The sequence below is a fragment of the Moschus berezovskii genome, chromosome 4, assembly GCF_049115385.1.
Source record: "Moschus berezovskii isolate FMDL1 chromosome 4, NW_MosBer_1.0, whole genome shotgun sequence".
Classification (NCBI taxonomy): domain Eukaryota; kingdom Metazoa; phylum Chordata; class Mammalia; order Artiodactyla; family Moschidae; genus Moschus; species Moschus berezovskii.
In genome coordinates, this window is record NC_142463.1 from 109,817,432 (window position 1) to 109,836,018 (window position 18,587).

Here is an 18,587-nt window from a genome sequence, read left to right on the forward strand (position 1 = left end):
GTGAAGTGAAACAGAAGAAAAATATCTTAAATTCTCCTTCATCTCTGGAAACTTGGTTAAGAGCACAGTGGGCTGCTGTCAGGAGAAAGGGCTTGAGACAGTAAGAGCTGACGCTTTGGAAATACTCAGGGGTAGGGTTGGTTAGACTCAGCTGTCTCATACTTTTGCCATTTTCTAAGATTTAATATTTCCTGTTCCTGGCCAATTTATGATATTCATCTGCTCCTTGCTTTAATTTTGCTTTTTGTGTTTGGCGGTCCTCTCGGCTTTAGACCTCAGTTTGCATTTCAGGTGTTTTCTAGGATGATGTTTTTCAAACTGGATTCTGACTGCCTCTGAAAATTCCTAGTCGTTCAATATATTCTTAAGAGTGGGAGTGCTCAAGTTTATGAATGTTCTTCAATTGCAAACTACTACTGCAAAAGAAGTTTTATTTTTATGTTTTTAAGTTATAAAACAGTAGATATGGAAGACTATGCTTTGGGACCAATATTTCTTAAAGTGAGATCTTTGGTGTATGTGGGGGGTGGGGCATGATTCTCAAGTTTCAGAAATCCTTTACTTATACACAGCTTTCATTTCCTATGATTCAACCTGCCCTCTCCTTTTTTCTCTTATCCTTATGTGCTTGGTTTTATAGTGGGTAATCCTCAAAAGTGGGAGGAGTCCTAGAACAATATTGTCAGAGCATCAGTGAGACCTGGTGATATTGGCAGCTGGAGCCTAAAGTAACATCTTGAGATAGGACAAAGATATATAAAATTAGTTCTGTGCTATTATCATTATATATTATCCAAACAGAATAGCTTTAAGTAGATGTTAAAGGGATATTAAAGGCTAACTAAAGATGAAAGAAACCTTAAATTAACTACTAAGGTATTGTTTTTGCAGCCATGCATAGGCTGTTATGTAATAGTAGGATAAACCCTAAGCTCTTGCAGGTACAGAGACTGAGCTCTGTAGTCAACTGTCTTGAGGCTTCTGAGCAACTGTATTCTAGCTGAACTCAAAGATTAAATGTCTGACTCCTGTCTAGGACAAGAGTTTGTTCGGTCTTGGATTTATCTTCCTTAGTAGGGTCCCAGAGAAGGCAATGGCAAACCACTCCAGAAAATCCCATGGATGGAGGAGCCTGGTGGGCTGCAGTCCATGAGGTCACTAAGGGTCGGACACGACTGAGCGACTTCACTTTCACTTTTCACTTTCACACATTGGAGAAGGAAATGGCAACCCACTCCAGTGTTCTTGCCTGGAGAATCCCAGGGACAGGGGAGCCTGGTGGGCTTCTGTCTATGGGGTCACACAGAGTTGGACACGACTGAAGTGACTCAGCAGCAGCAGTAGTAGGGTCAGGCTTTGGCTATTTCTGACACTTTCCTATTTGCGGATGAACTTAAAAGATTTTGGAGTTCTGGCTCCAACACTAGTTACTAGATGATCTGGCAAGTTTACTTAACCTTCCCAAGGTTCAGTTTTTACTTCTACGAAAATGGGAATAACTATAGGGGACTATTAGGATTAACTAGCTACAAGATCTTGGGTGAGTCATGTAACCTCTCTGTTGCTTCAGTTTTCTCATCTGTAAAATTTGGTACCTACCAAAAGGGCTATTATGAAGATGAAATAAATGAATACATGTACACTGCTTACAATGGAAACAGTCTAACATAGTGGCCTAGAAAATGTAGCCTAAACTTACTGCCAGCCTTAGAGGTTGTTAATGAGTATTAGATGTCTGTGTGCTACAAGGGGTGCAGATGTAGATGATTATTATGTTGATTGGTTAGGCTTGGCCCAGACCAAAAAGGCTGTAGTGCTGAGGAAAAGGCATTATCCAACAGTCAACAGTGGTTAGAGTGCCCATGTGGGGCCTAGGATGCTGATGTGGTTTTAAGCAGATCTCTTTGGAAACAGGATGGAGAAGATCCTGGGAATATAAATGGAGGATAGGAAAGAGGAAAAAAAATAGCAAGCTCACCACTCTGTAGTTAGGAAAAGTTTTTTCCATTTAATACTAGACTTTCAAGGATTGAGATGCAAGCTTTTTATGCAATTACATCCAATGTTAAAATTGGTAATACATAATTTACAAAGATTAACATCAAAACAATCATCTATTTAGATATGCTTTTGTAAAAAGGAAATATATTAGCAGCATTTATATTTTCCGCAATCACACAGCCTACAGACATGCAGACTAACTCTGTATCTATTTGCAGTGATGTAGTGCTTTGCCCCGCATTTCAAACACCAAAACCCGCCTGGCAGCTAGGGGGTTCTTTTGTTATTATAAAATAACCAAAAAATAAAAAAAGGCATTAATTTCTACACCAGTAAGAAAAAACAAGTTTTTGCACTTACCTAACATTTGATTGTCTAAAAAACATTTCAGTTTTTAGTCTTTCAACAAAAGAAAGATAAAATGACAGAGCGTAGTGTCTTTTGCTTCTGTTCTTGCATTTTACAAAGTTTTTTTTTCCTTTTTTCTTTTTTTGAGACTTTTTTAAAATTTTAGTGTTTAACACTATTAAAGGAAATATTGAACTTTAATCTCTTTCTTGTCATTTTTCCTGCTTTGACTAAAAGGAGACCCCAAAGTGCCCCTATTCCCACCTCCCTCCCACCCGGTTCCCTGCAATGAAAACCAAAAGAAACCACTCAATCGGGCTTGGACATGCGATTTTCCCAGCTCCACACGTGAGTATCTTATACCCAGGTCTCTTAGTAATGTACAGTGCTTCTCTACAGTAAGAAAATACTCCAAACTATTTTCTTAATTCTCTTTTTTCTTTAATAAAATATTCTGCTTTTTCTCTGTTCAAGGGGATTTTTGGCATCCCCTGTCTCTTTTACTTTTTTTTTTCCCTCAAGATTGACACAGAAAGGAGAAAAAGAAAGATTCAATGGAATGGAAGGTGGTCAATGTTTCTACCTAAACAAGTCAGAGCGTCGTCATCCTAAGAGGAAATGTACAATTAGGACAGCATTGGTCCAATATTAGAAAAAAGTAATGGGGAAATGTTTAACTATTGTATTGCTTACTAATCACGCAGCAGATATATATATATATATACATACATATATATATACAACACACAACTTGGCACATTTAAAAACCATCTTTTCTCTTATAAGAACATCTAAAACATATATGCATATGTATGTCTGAGAAGACAACAAAGCAAAGCTTTTTAAGTTTTATTTTTAAAGAGACAATTTATCCGATAACTCCTGGTCAAGTGAATGGGAAGGAAGGTGACACCCTGGATATCCCTCCTGAAGATGAAGTCATCAGGAAGGTGAAGGAAGATGGGACTAGGGGCAGGGAGAACACACTGTCTCTTTAAGAGATGGACATTGAAAACTGTACAAGTAAAACAAGAAGTAGTGTATTCAATTGATAACCTACACTCACAACAAATACTCTGATAGGTGAATACTGCTCAACAGTTTATGTAGTGACTTTTGTTGGGGGGGTGCTTAGAGTTCATTTTTATGCAGGTTTTAAAATGATTTTTCTTTGAAATGAATCTCCATTCGCACAGCACAGCAGACACACAAGAACCACAGCGCATAAACAGCACATGTGCTGGCGGGGGCCTGGCCTTCTTTTAGAAAAAAACATATGGTCGGCAGGTTATGAAGGTGAAAACAAAAATAATTAGAATAAGGACTGTGCCCTTCTGACCCCATGGGGGCCTTCCCTATTCCATGATTCCAATTGGGATAGTAGAGGTAGGGAGAGGGGCAGCAGTTATAAGTGCTTTGAGTTGTCAACTCACATTTTACTTTGACCTGGTTGGGGAAAAGAGGCGAGAGAAACTTTTCCTAGTCAGGGATCTGGAACAAGGCCCAGTTACTGTTTGTGTTTTAGGTCTCTAGGGGTAGCTCTTGGAGCCGATAGAGAACAGACAGGGTAGGGGTGGGGATCCTGGCCCTGTCCCTTTGGAGTCTGAGTTATACCTGGGTATAGGAAGCAGCTTCTTAGCAGTGCCTGCAAGATCAGAGGATGACACAGAGAAACCCAAGCTGAGGGGAGGGGCAAGTGCTATAAAGTACCAAAAGATTCCGGTCATCCCCAATGTGCTCTGCCCTCCACCCTACATTATTAACCCTCAGGGTGAAGCAATGGAGAGGAAAACAAGTTAAGCTGAACTGTCTGGACAGATCCCCTTCCTCTTCCTCTCCACTAGCTCCAAGGTTTACTAAGTACCTAATGTCAACGACGTGGCCCCATTCCCCTTGCTGGACGGACCCTTCCCACCCCTGTCTGCACTCAGAGAACAGGAGGCAGGACTGTAGGCTCCACTGGATCCCAGATGCTTGATGTTCTCATTCTTTGAGGTTCACTTCCGAAAGCTGTTTTCTGGGATAAACAAAGTACGCCTTCGAAGTTTTCTGCCTGATCCTTCTTCCAGCAAGTAGGTCACATCAATGGCTGAAAACAGAACCAAGGAGGCTCATCAAACTCCACCCTCCTACTCCTTATTCCTGATTTGAGCTTTCAGGAAATCACAGGAGTTCAATGGGTTCTTTGCCAACCCACCAGCAATTTAGGCCTTCCTCCAGGCCAAACAAACAAGCTGCCCTCCAGTGAGGAGACCCTCTCACCTCCCAGTTTTATTCCCAAGAGGAATTTAAGAACAGGCCCATGAAAAAACTGCCATTTAAAGAATATTTTCCATTCTAGGCAAATAATCAGAAGTTGCTCTTTTTCATTCCCTCTTTGCTAATATCGCATTTATCTTAAACCCCTAGGTAGGAGCCTGATTTTCCTTACCATTTTTCCCAGGGATTTTTTCAAGGAGATTGAGCAAGATCTGGTTGAGTCGTTCCCGTTGATTATGCCGTCGCTCCTCAGGGGTACAGGCTACTTGGGGTTCTTGACTACTTTCCTCTGTTTTTTTTTCACTCTCGCTGTTTTCAGCAGTGGCTCCCTCCCGTTCTGGCTCCTCCAGGCTGGGCATCTCATTGGCTGCTTGCTCCTGACTGGCCAGAACCTCTTCAATCAAGGGCAGAGCATCATCCTCCTGGGCCAGGTCTTTCAGGGGTGGCTTTGAGCGCTCAGACTTCCAGGATGATCTGCCAGGAGGATATATGAGAGGAAGGCTAAGCAGGGCACTTGGGGATGGAAGGGGGATGAAGGGAAAAGACCTCTGGATCCTGTAGGCTAGCTGTTAGAGCCTTGGCTCAAGATGTAAGAAACTTGGCTAAGGTCTTCATTTTATTATTTTTTAAATGTTTAATTTATTTATTTGGCTGCACTGGGTCTCGGTTGTGGCACACAGGATCTTCATTGCGGCATGTGGGATCTAGTTCCCTGACCAGGGAATGAATCTGGGCTACATGTACTGTGAGCTCAGAGTCTTAGCCACTGGGCCAGCAGAGAAGTCCCTATGGTCTTCATTTTATTATTTTTTGAAAAAATCACCACCCTTCTCTGAAATTTAATTTCTATTTATAAAAGTCAATTTTTATTCTTTCTTTCAGGAATCCATAAGATAGACCAGAGCTGGTAAAATGCTGAGCTAGTTCTGATTGCTTCATGAGTACACAGAAGTATGGCACAACCTTGTGATACCAATAGTCCAACTACAATGAGCATTTAAATAGTTTTCACTTTTCTTAAATTTCTTCTCTCATCTATTATCTGGTATTTTTTTTAAGAAATATATTTGATTTCCTAAAAAAAAAAAAAAAAAAAAAAAAAAAAGCTATTGATGTAGGTAAAGTAACTGTTACACTACCATTCAATAGAAAAGGAAACTGAAAAAAGCCTTCAGTATTTTCTCTAACAATACCCCTCTCGGGACTTCCCTGGTGGTCCAGTGATTAAGACTCTGCGCTTTCAACTGCAGGGGGCATGGGTTCGATCCCTGGTTAGGGAACTAAGATCCCACATGCTACAGGGTGTGGTCCTCCCTCCACCAGAATACCCCTCTTGTGTACAAAACAAGCACAAATAAAAACTGTGAGTCCAAACTGCTCAGCTAAAACCATGCACTTCTAGCTACTTCTGTTCCTTGAAGACCTAAGAGTTGATACACCTTGAGGTAATAGGGAAAGCTTTCAGAAACCTAAAAGAGATTTTTCCAAATATGTCAAGAGTTCTGTTCCAAATCATTTTCTTTCTTTGATCTTACAAATTTCCCTCCCTGCCCCAAATAAGGCTCCATAATGAGTCCACAACTACTGAACTGCAGTTCTTCCATATTATTCTTGGCACTATATTGGGCTACTCTGTCAGAAACTTTTCAATCCTGGGGTGGGGCTGAATGGGTAAGTGGCTATTCTCTTGCTCCATTCAAGCTACTGGTTAATCACATCCCCCCAGTGGGACTCACCGCCCTCCGTTCCTCTTGTAGTTGTCTGGGACATAATGAGGCTGCAGAGAAGACATTGAAGTGGTAAGTTGGTAAGTGTATTGCAAATGCTGGCAAAGCTGAATCAGATGATCTAGGGCTAACTCAGGATAAAGGAGGTGGGGAGGCAAGGAAGTAAAGAAAAAAAAAGGTGCTGCTGGGCTAAAACCTTTACAAGTTGGAGGACTGTGTTTTAAGGTCAGAAGTTCAGTCCTTCTAGTAATCTGTAGGCCACAACGGGTTTTTTTTTTTTAGCATTTTATAAGCCTAGAATAACAGTAGAAGGGAAAGGGTCACAACTCCTTTTGTCCCATCCTGACTTTTGAGAAGTTAAGGTTGGAGTTTCAAAGCGGACAGTGAGCAAGCAAGACCAAAGAATGAGAGGCAGGGACTGGTGGTGGGCAGAGAGAATATAAAAGAAATATGATTCACAGAAATCCAAAAACAATACTAGGAAAAATAGGGACATAAAGGTTTGCGTTCTGGTTAGACTATTTCTAAGCATTCTAGGATGACAACTCTGAATTCCAACAGGCCCACTGAAAAAAAGACGCATGGATGAGGAGTTTAGTCCAGGGTTTCATTGTAGCAAATAGATGGATAACCAGAACCTTTATGAAATGATAACAAATGGCACAAAATAACTGGAGGAATATGTTCACAACAATTTGAAAAAAACAAAACAAGACAAACACACAGGAAAAGGGCTGAAAATGAAAACGGCAGTTACTTTCTGTGTAGTAGGATAATAAACAATTTTTTCTTCTTAATGCTTCTGTACTTCTCAAATTTTATACAGTGATAATAATGTCTTATATTTTAAATCCGAGGATAAAAAGCACTAAATTATTTTCACCAAAGGTTTCTAAATGTTATTTTCTGTTTCTCAAAATTATGGGTGTGAGAAACCAAAAAACTACAAAATGGGGCTCAAGGGAAAAGATGGTAAGGAGGTGTAAGAGAGGAAAAAAGAGGAAAACCTATCTAAAATATGATAATTCCCTGAGGCACAGCCCATGCCAGTAAATACAGAGTAAATGTATTTTTGCTGTTCAAACATCCACAGAGAGGGAGTTTTCCAGTTTGGGATGGAAAAGGGGTGAAGAAGCAAGAGAGCCACTTGAAAATTCTCACTCTGTGAATTCCATGCATGAACTAGATTGTCCTGACACATACAGTGAAGAGAGGAAGAAGACTTACTGAGAAATCTCTTTTTGGAGTGAGCTTCTTGGGGAAGTGATCAAAGGCATAGGGTTTGGTGCAGACAGGATAGCGGTTCCGGTGGATCTTGTAAAACAGGTGTGCTGACTTGTCTAGCCGATAATCACAGATGTACACATCTTGCTCCTTCACTCCTTTGGGTCTCCCTATGAAGCCAAACACTGTTATAGAACACTCCCCCTATTTTCCCTTCCCTTACCCTGAGCTGCCCATCACATACCAGTGGGAGAGAAGCGAGACTTCCTAACAGGGAAACATGGTAGCTGTTTTGAGAGGGGAACAAGTAAGCATTTGGTGATTGCAAAAGAAAGGAGACACTAGTGTCAAAGAAAGGGGAAAGGGAATCACAGAGTGAAAGGGCACTCTACAGGATGGAAAGGAATCAGACACAGACCGAGTGCTGCAAGAATTTTTGAGAGAACATTTCAGGGGAAAAACAGAGCACATTATGGGGAAGTTACAAGAAAAGAATGACACTTCAAATGAGGGAAGCACATTTGGTAATGAACACTTTATATAAAGTAGGGGACGGAGGAGTCATCAGTAGCATGGAGCTTTAAGCACTTAGTTTTTGCAAGTAATTCTTCTGGACTATTTTGCTGTGATGCTAACAGAAAGACCTAGGAAACTAAACTCTGCTTCTAATGATAACTAACATATAGTGAGTTTTACTGTGAGCCATAAACTGGACTTAGTGATTTTGTAGATTATTTCATTTAATCCTTACAAAACTCTCTAAAATAGATACTAATCCCTATTTGCAGTACGTTAAATAACTTGCCCAAGCGCACACATGTAAAAACTGTTGGAACTGGAATCTGAAATTAGATTGATTCTACTGTTAGCCACAAACGTTATGAAACTGTTGTGCTGTTTTTGTTTGTTTAAAGTACTGAGTTGATGATGGCCGTAAGGATTTTGGAATTGGGGGGAAAGAGTATTAGGGTGGCTGCAAAAGGAACTGCAGTTTTTGCATTGTTGAACTTTGCTGTTTGATACTGAAATACATTCTGAAATGTGGTTATGTTATACATCATTTTAATTCACATTTCTTGGTTTATGTTTTTTTTTTTTGCTAATGACATTACTTGCTGTTTATATTTATTTTACACTAGTGATGTTAGACAAAAAAGGAAATTTAAGCGATTTTCTTATTCAAATTCAAAACAGCAGAGACAACCTGCAACATCAACAACACATTTGGCCCAGGAATTGCTAGAAATGTACAGTGCAGTGGTGGTTTAGAAGTTTTGTAAAGGAGATGAGAGCTCTGAAGATGAGGAATGTGGTGGCCAGTCATTGGAAGTTGACAACAACCAAGTGAGAGGAATCATCGAAGCTGATCCTCTTAGAACTACATGAGAAGCTGTCAAAGAACTCAATGTTGACCCTTCTATGGTTGTTGGGCATTTGAAGCAAATTGGAAAGGTGAAAAAGCAGGATAAGTGGGTGCCTCATAAGCTCACTGCAAATCAAAACAATTGTTTTGAAGTGCTGTCTTCTCTTATTCTGTGCAACAACAAAACATTTCTCTAACAGATTATGATGTTGTGAAGAAAAGTGGACTTTATATGACAACTGGAGACAACGAGCTAAGTGGCTGGATCAAGAAAAAGCTCCAAAGCACTTCCCAAAGCATTGCACCAAAATAAGGTAACAGTCACTTGTCTGGTGGTCTGCTGCTGGTCTGATCCACGACAGCCTTCTGAATACTGGTGAAACCATTACATCTGAGAAGTATGCTCAACAAATTGATAAGATGCACTGAAAACTGCAATGCCTGAAGCTAGCATTGGTCAACAGAAAGGGCCCAATTCTCCACAATGTCGGACTGCACATTGCACAGCCAATGCTTCAAAAGTTGAACAAACTGGGCTATGAAGTTTTGCCCCATCTCCATATTCACCCGACCTCTTGCCAACCAACTACACTTCTTTGAGCATCTCAACAATTTTTTGCAGGGAAAAATGCTTCCACAACCAGCAAGAGGCAGAAAAAGGTTTCCAAGAGTTTGTTGAATCCCGAAGCATGGATTTTTATGCTATAGGAATAAACAAACTTACTTCCTGTTGGCAAAAATGTGTGGATTGTAATGGTTCCTATTTTGTGAACTGAGTTATAATGATTTAAAAGTCCAAGTCTGAAACCACAATTATGTTTGCACCACCCTGATAACTTACCTTCCCACAAGTATTAACAGAGTGCTAAATACACACGATGAAAAAAATGAATTAAATTAAAAGGAGAATTAACATTTATTGAGTATCAAGCACTAGGTAAAAGAAAGTATACAGCTCTCTGAAGCTTCAAAGCCAGCCTTGGACAACCTTTTATCAGAGAGAGACTATGTAGATGGAGTGGGCAGCAGTAAATCAATGAATGGCAGCCAGGAGGTCATTTTTTAGGTAGTGCAAATCACTTACCTTTACAGTATGTATAAAGATCTAGTACACAGCAGGTCCCCACTACAGCCTCCAAGGGAATGATCTCATAAAGTGGCACTCGAAATAGTTCATTGTGATAAAACCGACGGGATGGAGAGTGGTGGGTTTCATGGGGACGAAAATAATGGTGACCAAAGGCAAACCGTTCCTCTCTATAAAAAAAAAAAAAGAGAAGGAAGAAGTTTAATTATCAAGATTGTAGTGAATATCCAGCACTGCTCTAGTAGGGTACAGCTTGAAGAAAAGAGATAGAACCTCAACACATACTTTTCATTTTTCCAAAGCTTCTCAATGCGGAATATGTCAAGTTTATCTCGATTAATGTGAGATAACAGTCGATAGGACTGACGGACAGGGTGGCCATCGGGGGTGCGCCGACTATCCCTCATCAGATATACACAGTCACCTAGGAAGGCACAGGAGAAGATTAAAGACACAGAAGGCACAGAACACAGGAGAAGGTTAAAATGATTCCTGTATAAATTACGTTAGATATTCACTACTGTGACCCAAGGTCTACATACAAAGAACTTAAAATTTAAAACAAGAAATAAGTCTAATGGTGATGATAATCAATTCGAGACCTTGAGAATGACATGAGGGAGGTCTTCTACCTCTTGGAATGCTATATGTCTTTCCCAGTCCTACAACTAGCTTTGTAACACTCTAGTCTCTCCCAGTTTATTTTTAGCACAATGTTTTTCAGTTTGTAAAACACTACCTTAAATACTATTTGTTGGAGATAAAGTTATGTAAGCCTAAGTAACTTGAGGATATTAAAAAAAAACCTATATTCTATTGCTGGTAAAGGTCATATGGAGACAAGGACTATTATGCAGACAGCAGATACTCCCTACTGTTCAGAAAGGTCAGCTTTGGCAAGTAGAGTCAGCTTCTGTGTATGCACCTTGACGAAGCAGCAGGTCATCTCGGAGCAAACAGATGAAGTAGACACAACCAGGTTGCGTGTAGTGGGGCCGAGGGATCATGGGTACCTCCTGGTAAGAGCAGAAAGCCAGGAGATAAGGGCTGTGACTACTATTTCCAGCCTGTCTATACAAGAGAGAAAGAACTAAAACCTAGAATCTCCAAGCAATTAAGACTTACTGCTTAGTCATTTCAATACAGCAGATATTAAAACAGGTGACGGTAATCAAGACTTTTTAAACTTGAAAAACTGAACATAGAGGACAAACTTGACAGACTAAATATCCCAAACTATACCCTATGGAGCACTAATTCTGTAGTTGCTCTGTGCCATCTAAACGGCATCTGAAAATGTGTGAAGGAGGACTTTGTCACAATGACTGGAGGAAGCTATCCTAGGACTTAGTGCCCAAGGGCCAAGAAAGCCTAACATTCTGCAATGCAAACCTCAAGACACTGAAGAGTGGTCCACTCAAAATGACAACAGCGCCACTGTGAAGAAACACTGCCTAAATATCTCCTTTTATAGACGATCACACATATAAATACAGCAGAGCTAAGAAAAAAACCCATTTAATTAACTGGGCAAGTTACCCAACCTACCAACTCTCTTAAAAAATGGGCTTAAGGACTTCCCTGGTGGTTAAGAAGAATCCTCCTGCCAACGCAGGGGACATGGGTTTGTTCCCTGCTCCGGGAAGATTCCACAAGCTGTGGAACAACTAAGCCTGAGCTCTACAACTGTTGAGCCTGCACTCTAGAGCCAGAAAGCTGCAACTACTGAAGCCCGCATGCCTGAGAGCCAGACAAGAGAAGCCAACAAGAGAAGCTACTACAATGAGAAGTCTGTACACCTCAATGAAAGAGGAGTCCCTGCTTACTGCAACTAGAGAAAGCCTGTATGTAGCAACAATGACCCAGCATGGCCAAAACAAAACAAAGCATGGGGCTGAGACTAATTTTTTGCTGACTGAGTCCAGAGCTCTTTTCCTTAAACACTGCTTAAAATAAGTGTTATTTAGAGTACACAAATTCTAAACTTTGTAAGCTACTTCTTTTATGGATAGTAGACAGTGTTTATAAAAACCATGGATTTTATACAGTATCATTTCTTACACAGATTTCTAAGCATTCTTCCTTTTGTCCCACACTCCTGAGAAAAGGAAGGGCAGAATTATTACCCTCAAAGTGTAAGAAATCGTCAGAAACAGGCCTAGAGAGGCTGAATAACTTATCAAAGGCAATTCAGTACACTAGGAGGCGGGCAGGTAAAACACCATGTGCCACATCTCTTTTGAGACTGGAGAATGATCAGAAGGCAGCTTACTCTGTCCACAGGCCTCGGGTCACACTGCTCACAAAGGTAGTGCTCCACGTCCGAGTTCACGCCCATACAGTCACAGTGCTGCCACACCTGCAGAAAAAGGAAGTGTGTGTTTACGTAGGGAGTCAGACTCACTGACAGACCTCTTGGGGACTAAGAATACAAAAGGCTGCGGGAGTTCCCTGGCAGTCCAGTGGTTAGGACTCGGCACTTTCACTGCCATGGCCTGGGTTCAATCCCTGGTTGGGGAACTAAGATCTTGCAAGCTGAAGCAAAACAAAAAAAAACAAAGAAAAGCAACAGGACAGGGTAAAGTAAAACAGGAGCTAGGGGTTAAGGAGGTAAGACATTAGAGATAAACGGTAAAGGAGGAGGAAAGAAGAATGAGGACTTATCTGAACTTAAGTATACAGACTGTTTATAATACATGGATCTGGGCAAACAGAGTAAGGAGGCAGATAGAGAACAGAAGGATGGACGAATACAGTACCAAGCTGTTACTTACAGAGTGCTATGCATCAACAATACGGCCACTACGGAAGGCTTTATAGTCACAAAATGTTATTTATCCTTATCTAATTATATTCTCCCAGCAATCCTATGTGTTACTCATAGTTCCATTTTACATAAGGTAATGAGTTCAGATGTAGCGAATGGGGATACCAGGGCTCAAATCTAGGCCCTGACTCCTTCATCAGGAGCTCTATATATTGAGTTCCATCTACATTAATGCTATGTGGAGTGTAGTACCCCTAGTGTTTTTCAGATAAAGCACTGCCTTAAATATTATCATTTGTCTTGATCCAGATTACATCAGAAGTGTGCAGTGGAAAGTAGGCACAAAGAACAGGAGGTAGAAAAAAGGGGAGGCAAAAATGAAAGAGATAAAAAAGGAGAAGGACAATATGGTGAACAGTAAGGGATAACAGAAACTGAGGCAAAGTTAAAGCTCATAAATAGTCTGTCAAGCGAAGTCAAAAGAGGCAGGGGCTGATGCTTTGCATACAGGCACCACACTCATCAGGACTAGGCCTCTGTGCTTCACCTCTTGACCCTCACCATGCACTTGTCACACTGGATCATGAGGCCTTCATCCTTGTAGAGGCCACAGATACAGCGGATAATATCATCGTCCTTCTCATGCCCATTCTCCTTCTCAGAGACTGAGGTCTCACTGCTGTCTGCCTCACTTGCTGTCTCTCCCACAATCTCATCAATTTGGGCTGATGCCTCATGCCGGGCATTGTAATAGGCCTTTCGTAGGCGGCAGACATCTCTTCCAACTGGGGATTTGCGCCCGTAGTACTTCTGAAGAAAGGAGGAGAAAGAAATCATGTTTGGCTTAAAAATTCACCTGAAGTGGTGGCAGGATTTTCTTTATCTTCCCATTTGGGTAATACATTTTTAATACATCAAATATAGGGGCCAGACAATTGAAAATACCTTAAATTAAACTAAAATGAATTAAAATTATAATCTGTATGGTAATTTTCCCATTTGCTCTATTACTCTGACATTCAACTCCTGTCACAGACCTTACTGTCCACAAGGATCAAAAACACAGAGACCATGGAACATGATTAAGCACCACAAGAATAATGTGGAAAATCTCTCTGTTTACCTTTGTCTTATAGATACTAGGGACACAAAGCTACAAGTTTAAATATATATGAAAGCTGGATTCAGGAGAAAGCATGTCACAATTCAAGACTGCTCCAATTCTTCTCCCATCTGTCTGTTTTTCTCTCATTTCTTGTCTTCAGTCTCAATTTCTCTGTCATCTAGTAGTCTCTTTTGACCTTCAAACACCTCTCCAAGGTATTTCAAAATCACTGAATAATATCCTCTATGTATCATACAACATCCTACATCTTCTTCTTTGTACCAATTCAAGCCCACCTCTCCTCCAATGAGTTTCACCTATTCTGCAATGTATTAGTGTACTATATGCCGATTCATCCTTAAGACATATATTTATTTGCCTATGCATGTTTCGGTGTATTTCACATATACTTATTGAGTAGAGCCTACAGATACGACTTAAATATATCAAAATGTCTACTACGTAAATGTAAAGGTTCAATCGAAACTGCTAAGTCACTTCAGTTGTGTCCGACTCTGTGCGACCCCATAGACGGAAGCCCACCAGGCTCCCCTGTCCCTGGGATTCTCCAGGCAAGAACACTGGAGTGGGTTGCCATTTCCTTCTCCAATGTGTGAAAGTGAAGTCGCTCAGTTGCCATTACCTTCTCCGACAATACGAAACTAAGTTTTTATAAAAATTGTTTTGGGAGTATGATTTAACCTTTCATTCTAGTCGTATTATTATCTCCATTTATTATATCTCCAATATTTAGAAAACTATAACCCTATGGCAACCCACTCTAGTATTCTTGCATAGAGAACATGACTATGCAACCCCATGAACAGAGGAGCCTGGTGGGCCACAGTCCATGGGGTTGCAAAGAGTCAGACAAGACTGAAGTGACTTAGCAGGCACACAGCAAGGCACTTCAAGTAAGCAGAATTTACCCTAAGAGTACTCAATAAAAATTGCTGCCTTTCTTAATCAGAAATATGAAGGATGCTAGGAGAAGAAGGTAAAAATCTTAAATTTCTACAATAGATCTCTTCAGAACAAACTTCTTAAATCTGTGTTTGAAGTCAGTGAAAAATACCTCCGCATTCCGAAAGACCTTGAGCATGTCAGCATCAAAAGCCTCCACTGTCTTATAATAACCAATGAGGATCTGCTTCTCTATGGTGGAAAGATCTAGGGGATCAGAGATCTTCTCATAATAATCAGCATTCCTGGAACATAAAGCCAGGGTGTCAATCTGGTACACTTAGGACTTTTCTAAAACTCAGATGATTCCCACATATGTGAACTTACTTTTTCTTTGGGGGTAGGTTCAAAAGTGGTGCTGCCAGTGATTGTCGGGAAGAATCTGCAAAAAAATGCAAGGTTTAGTAGATGCACTAACTCTACAGGGAGGCAAGTATTAACTCCTAAATGAAAAAGTAGAATCCCCAAAATTTAAAGTTAGGGAAAAAAAAAAAATCCAAGTTCTTTTTTTTTTCTTTTGAGATCAGTGAAAAATGAAATGACTTTTCAGAAATGTGGGTAATTAAAGGCAGATATCAGAAGATGCATTCAGGATTACCTGAAATATGAAATATACAGTGTGTCTGTGTGTATAAGAGGCAGGTAGGGGCCTTTTAGGTGAAGGAATTTGATTTTATTACAAGATCAATTTAGAGTTAAGACCAAGACCAAGTGAAGTCGCTCAGTCGTGTCCAACTCTTTGCGACCCCATGGACTGTAGCCTACCACACTCCTCCATCCATGGGATTTTCCAGGCAAGAACACTGGAGTGGGTTGCCATTTCCTTCTCCAGAGGATCTTCCCAACCCAGAGATCGAACCCGGGTCTCCTGCATTGTAGGCAGACGCTTTACCATCTGAGCCACGAGGGAAGTATGTGTGTGTGTGTGTATGTATATATATATATACTTGAAATGTAAAACAGCATTAGCTGGGTAATGAGAACTTTCTAATAAAAATGAGATATGGGAACTTAATGTAGCAGCTAGTATGCTTAAGGCAAATTCCTACTCAACTACATTCAAAAAATATTTTCTAGTTCTTACTAACTGCCCACAGTTAATAGTACTCTGCTGGTTTGGATTCAACTTGATTCCAGATAATGAATAATTCAGTACCGTAAACATTTTCTGGAATCCATCTTCTTGCAACAGTTGGTCTGTATTACAAAAATAAAATTCATGTTGTAGGGCTGCTTCTCACTTGCTCTCTTACTTTCTAATAACTCACTATACAGAGAGAAAAAGCCTATTGTTTCAGGCCTAGAATATAATGACATACAGACACATCTACTGCAATTTCATATTAGATCAGATAGGACTGGTTGAGAACAGAGTGTGATCTTTAGGGAGTGTAAAGGGAACAGGTGTCACAAAACTTTACATATTAGGATAGGTTGGTCTGCCCTTTCCTCTATGCTGAGGTTAACAAATGGCAAAAAACCACTAAAATATGAAGATAAATAGTAGAGAAAGAAAAGAGAAAGAAAACCAAATTCCTCAGAATTCAGGGAAAGGAAGGAAGCAAAAGTTGATGGCTGATTTTAACGACAACAACAAAAGAGTCTGAGATACAGAGAACAAATTAGTGATTACCAGTAGGGAGAGGGAATGGGGGAGGGATAATATAGGGGTAGCAGATTAAGACATACAAAATATTACGCATAAAGTAAGCAACAAGGATATATTGTACAACACAAGAATATAGCCAATATTCTATAACTATAAATGGAGTATAACCTCTAAAAATTATGAATCTCTATACTGTATATCTGTAACTTACATAATATTGTACATCAATTATACGTCAATTATAAAAAAAAAGAAAAAAGTTGAAGGCAAAAGCAGCAATTATTTGTTAAAATTTCTCATTTTAAGTATCTACTAATTTCATGGTTAGAAAAAGTCATGTGCATTACCAAACTACGGACCTAAATTGAAAAACTCTCCCCTTCTCCACCCTCACCCCTAACACAAATCCAAGAGATGTATTTTAGAAAAGGAAAAGAGTGGAGTAAATGTTTTCATGAAAATGCTTCAGAAGTAATTTACTTGTAACTTTATATCCTTTTCCTTCCAAAATACATGCAAAATTAGGTATATAATATTTTTCAGGGGTAAGAGTCCACAACTTTATTCTCAAAGACATCTGTCAATCATCTGATTGACAGATAAGAACCACTGATGTCATACACTTTTAATACCTTTTTCTTAAATTGCTAATTCACTGTCTCATTCAGGAAAATTATATTCAAGACAAAGACCTACTTCTATCCTACAGCTAAAATATGTGATTTTTAAATATAGTGCTTAACTATGATAACATTCCAATAAATACAAAAAATTAACCTAAACAGTCAAGGATTCAGAGACAACAATCCCTGAAGACTGTAATTAGTCCTATAATTCTATACTCTGACAAAGGAAGAACTAAGCAAACCACCTAAAATCACAGTCCTAAATTGTTACGCATTCCTGGTCTTGGATATCTCAGGTGAAGAAAGTGATATAATTTTTTAAAAAAGCTAAGGAGAAAGAATTTGGGGTACCTTTATAAGAGATTATGCCATCACAGATCTCTTTGAAGATCTGGGCTAGGCGAGCTGCCCGAGCTACTTCAATGTTTTCCTCTGCTGCTGCCAACCGTCTTGTTCGAACAGATCGAGCAGTCTGCAGGGCAGAGAACTGGGTCATGAAGACATCTGGAAGGACACAGTAGAAATTAGTTTCAGGAAACGAGGAGCTCTATGTGGCTTTCTCTTCTGTAATGGATTTCTGCTATTTTCTCTATTTTCCTTGAAGTGACTAAGCAGATTAGTGGTTATGGAGTTCTTTCTTTCCTCCTTAAAAAAAATAAGAAAACACTGGGTTTACTAGAGAGACAAATCCTACAATTTAGAGGGACCTTACTAATGGCCAGATGCAACAGAGTATAGTAGTTCCAAGTCTGGGTTTCAGATATGTGTGTCTGCTTCTGAATTCTGGTCTCACTACTAACTGTCTGATTTGGCGAAAGATACTTAAACTCTGTGTCTTAGCTTCTCAACTATAAAATGCGAATAGTGGTAGTACAGGCACTTCAGAGATACTGCAGATTTGGTTACAGAACACTATAACAATGTGAATGTTGCAAAAAAGAGAGTCACACAGAGATTTTGGTTTCCCAATGCATGTGAAAAAAAATCTTTACACTGTAGTCTAGTAAGTGTGCAATAGCATTATGTCTAAAAAACCAACATATATACCTTAATTAAAAAATACTTTATTGCCAAAAAATGCTAAACATTATCTGAGTCTTCAGCAAGTTATAATCTTTTTGCTGGTGGAGGTTCTTGACTTGATATTGATAGCTTCTGACTGATCAGGGTGGTGGCTACTGAAGGATGGGGTGGCTGAGGCAATTTCTGAAGACAAGACAGCAATGCAGTTTGCCATATCTTTGACTCTTTTATAAATGATTTCTCTGCAGCATACGATACTCTTTTTTCTTCATGCAATGCTCTTTGATAACATTTTATCCATAGAACTTACTTCAAAATTGGAGTCAACCTTTTCAAACCCTGTTGCTGTCCCTGCCTTAGTAACTAAGTTTATGTAATATTCTAAATCCTTTGTGCCATTTCAGCAATATCTTCACAGCATCTTCACCAGGAGTAGATTCCATCTCAAGAAGTCACTTTCTTTGCTCATCCATAAGAAGGAACTC

The 18,587-nt window shown here is 39.7% G+C and overlaps 1 protein-coding gene across 5 annotated transcripts in view; it reads right to left on the reverse strand.

Annotated features, from left to right (window-relative positions):
• Window positions 1-1,985: 1,985 nt before the first annotated feature.
• ASH1L (ASH1 like histone lysine methyltransferase) overlaps window positions 1,986-18,587 on the reverse strand; it is a 210,024-nt gene continuing 193,422 nt past the window's right edge. For all 5 annotated transcript variants that reach the window (XM_088835856.1, XM_055403092.2, XM_055403093.2 and 2 more), the window contains 12 exons: window positions 17,431-17,583; window positions 15,172-15,226; window positions 14,957-15,089; window positions 13,338-13,586; window positions 12,282-12,368; window positions 10,935-11,025; window positions 10,295-10,433; window positions 10,007-10,179; window positions 7,563-7,729; window positions 6,345-6,385; window positions 4,781-5,082; window positions 1,986-4,438 (listed from right to left, as the gene is read on the reverse strand). In XM_088835856.1, the coding sequence (XP_088691982.1) occupies window positions 4,347-4,438; window positions 4,781-5,082; window positions 6,345-6,385; window positions 7,563-7,729; window positions 10,007-10,179; window positions 10,295-10,433; window positions 10,935-11,025; window positions 12,282-12,368; window positions 13,338-13,586; window positions 14,957-15,089; window positions 15,172-15,226; window positions 17,431-17,583 (1,682 nt within the window). In that variant the 3' untranslated portion in view covers window positions 1,986-4,346. The remainder of the gene's footprint in view (window positions 4,439-4,780; window positions 5,083-6,344; window positions 6,386-7,562; window positions 7,730-10,006; window positions 10,180-10,294; window positions 10,434-10,934; window positions 11,026-12,281; window positions 12,369-13,337; window positions 13,587-14,956; window positions 15,090-15,171; window positions 15,227-17,430; window positions 17,584-18,587) is intronic.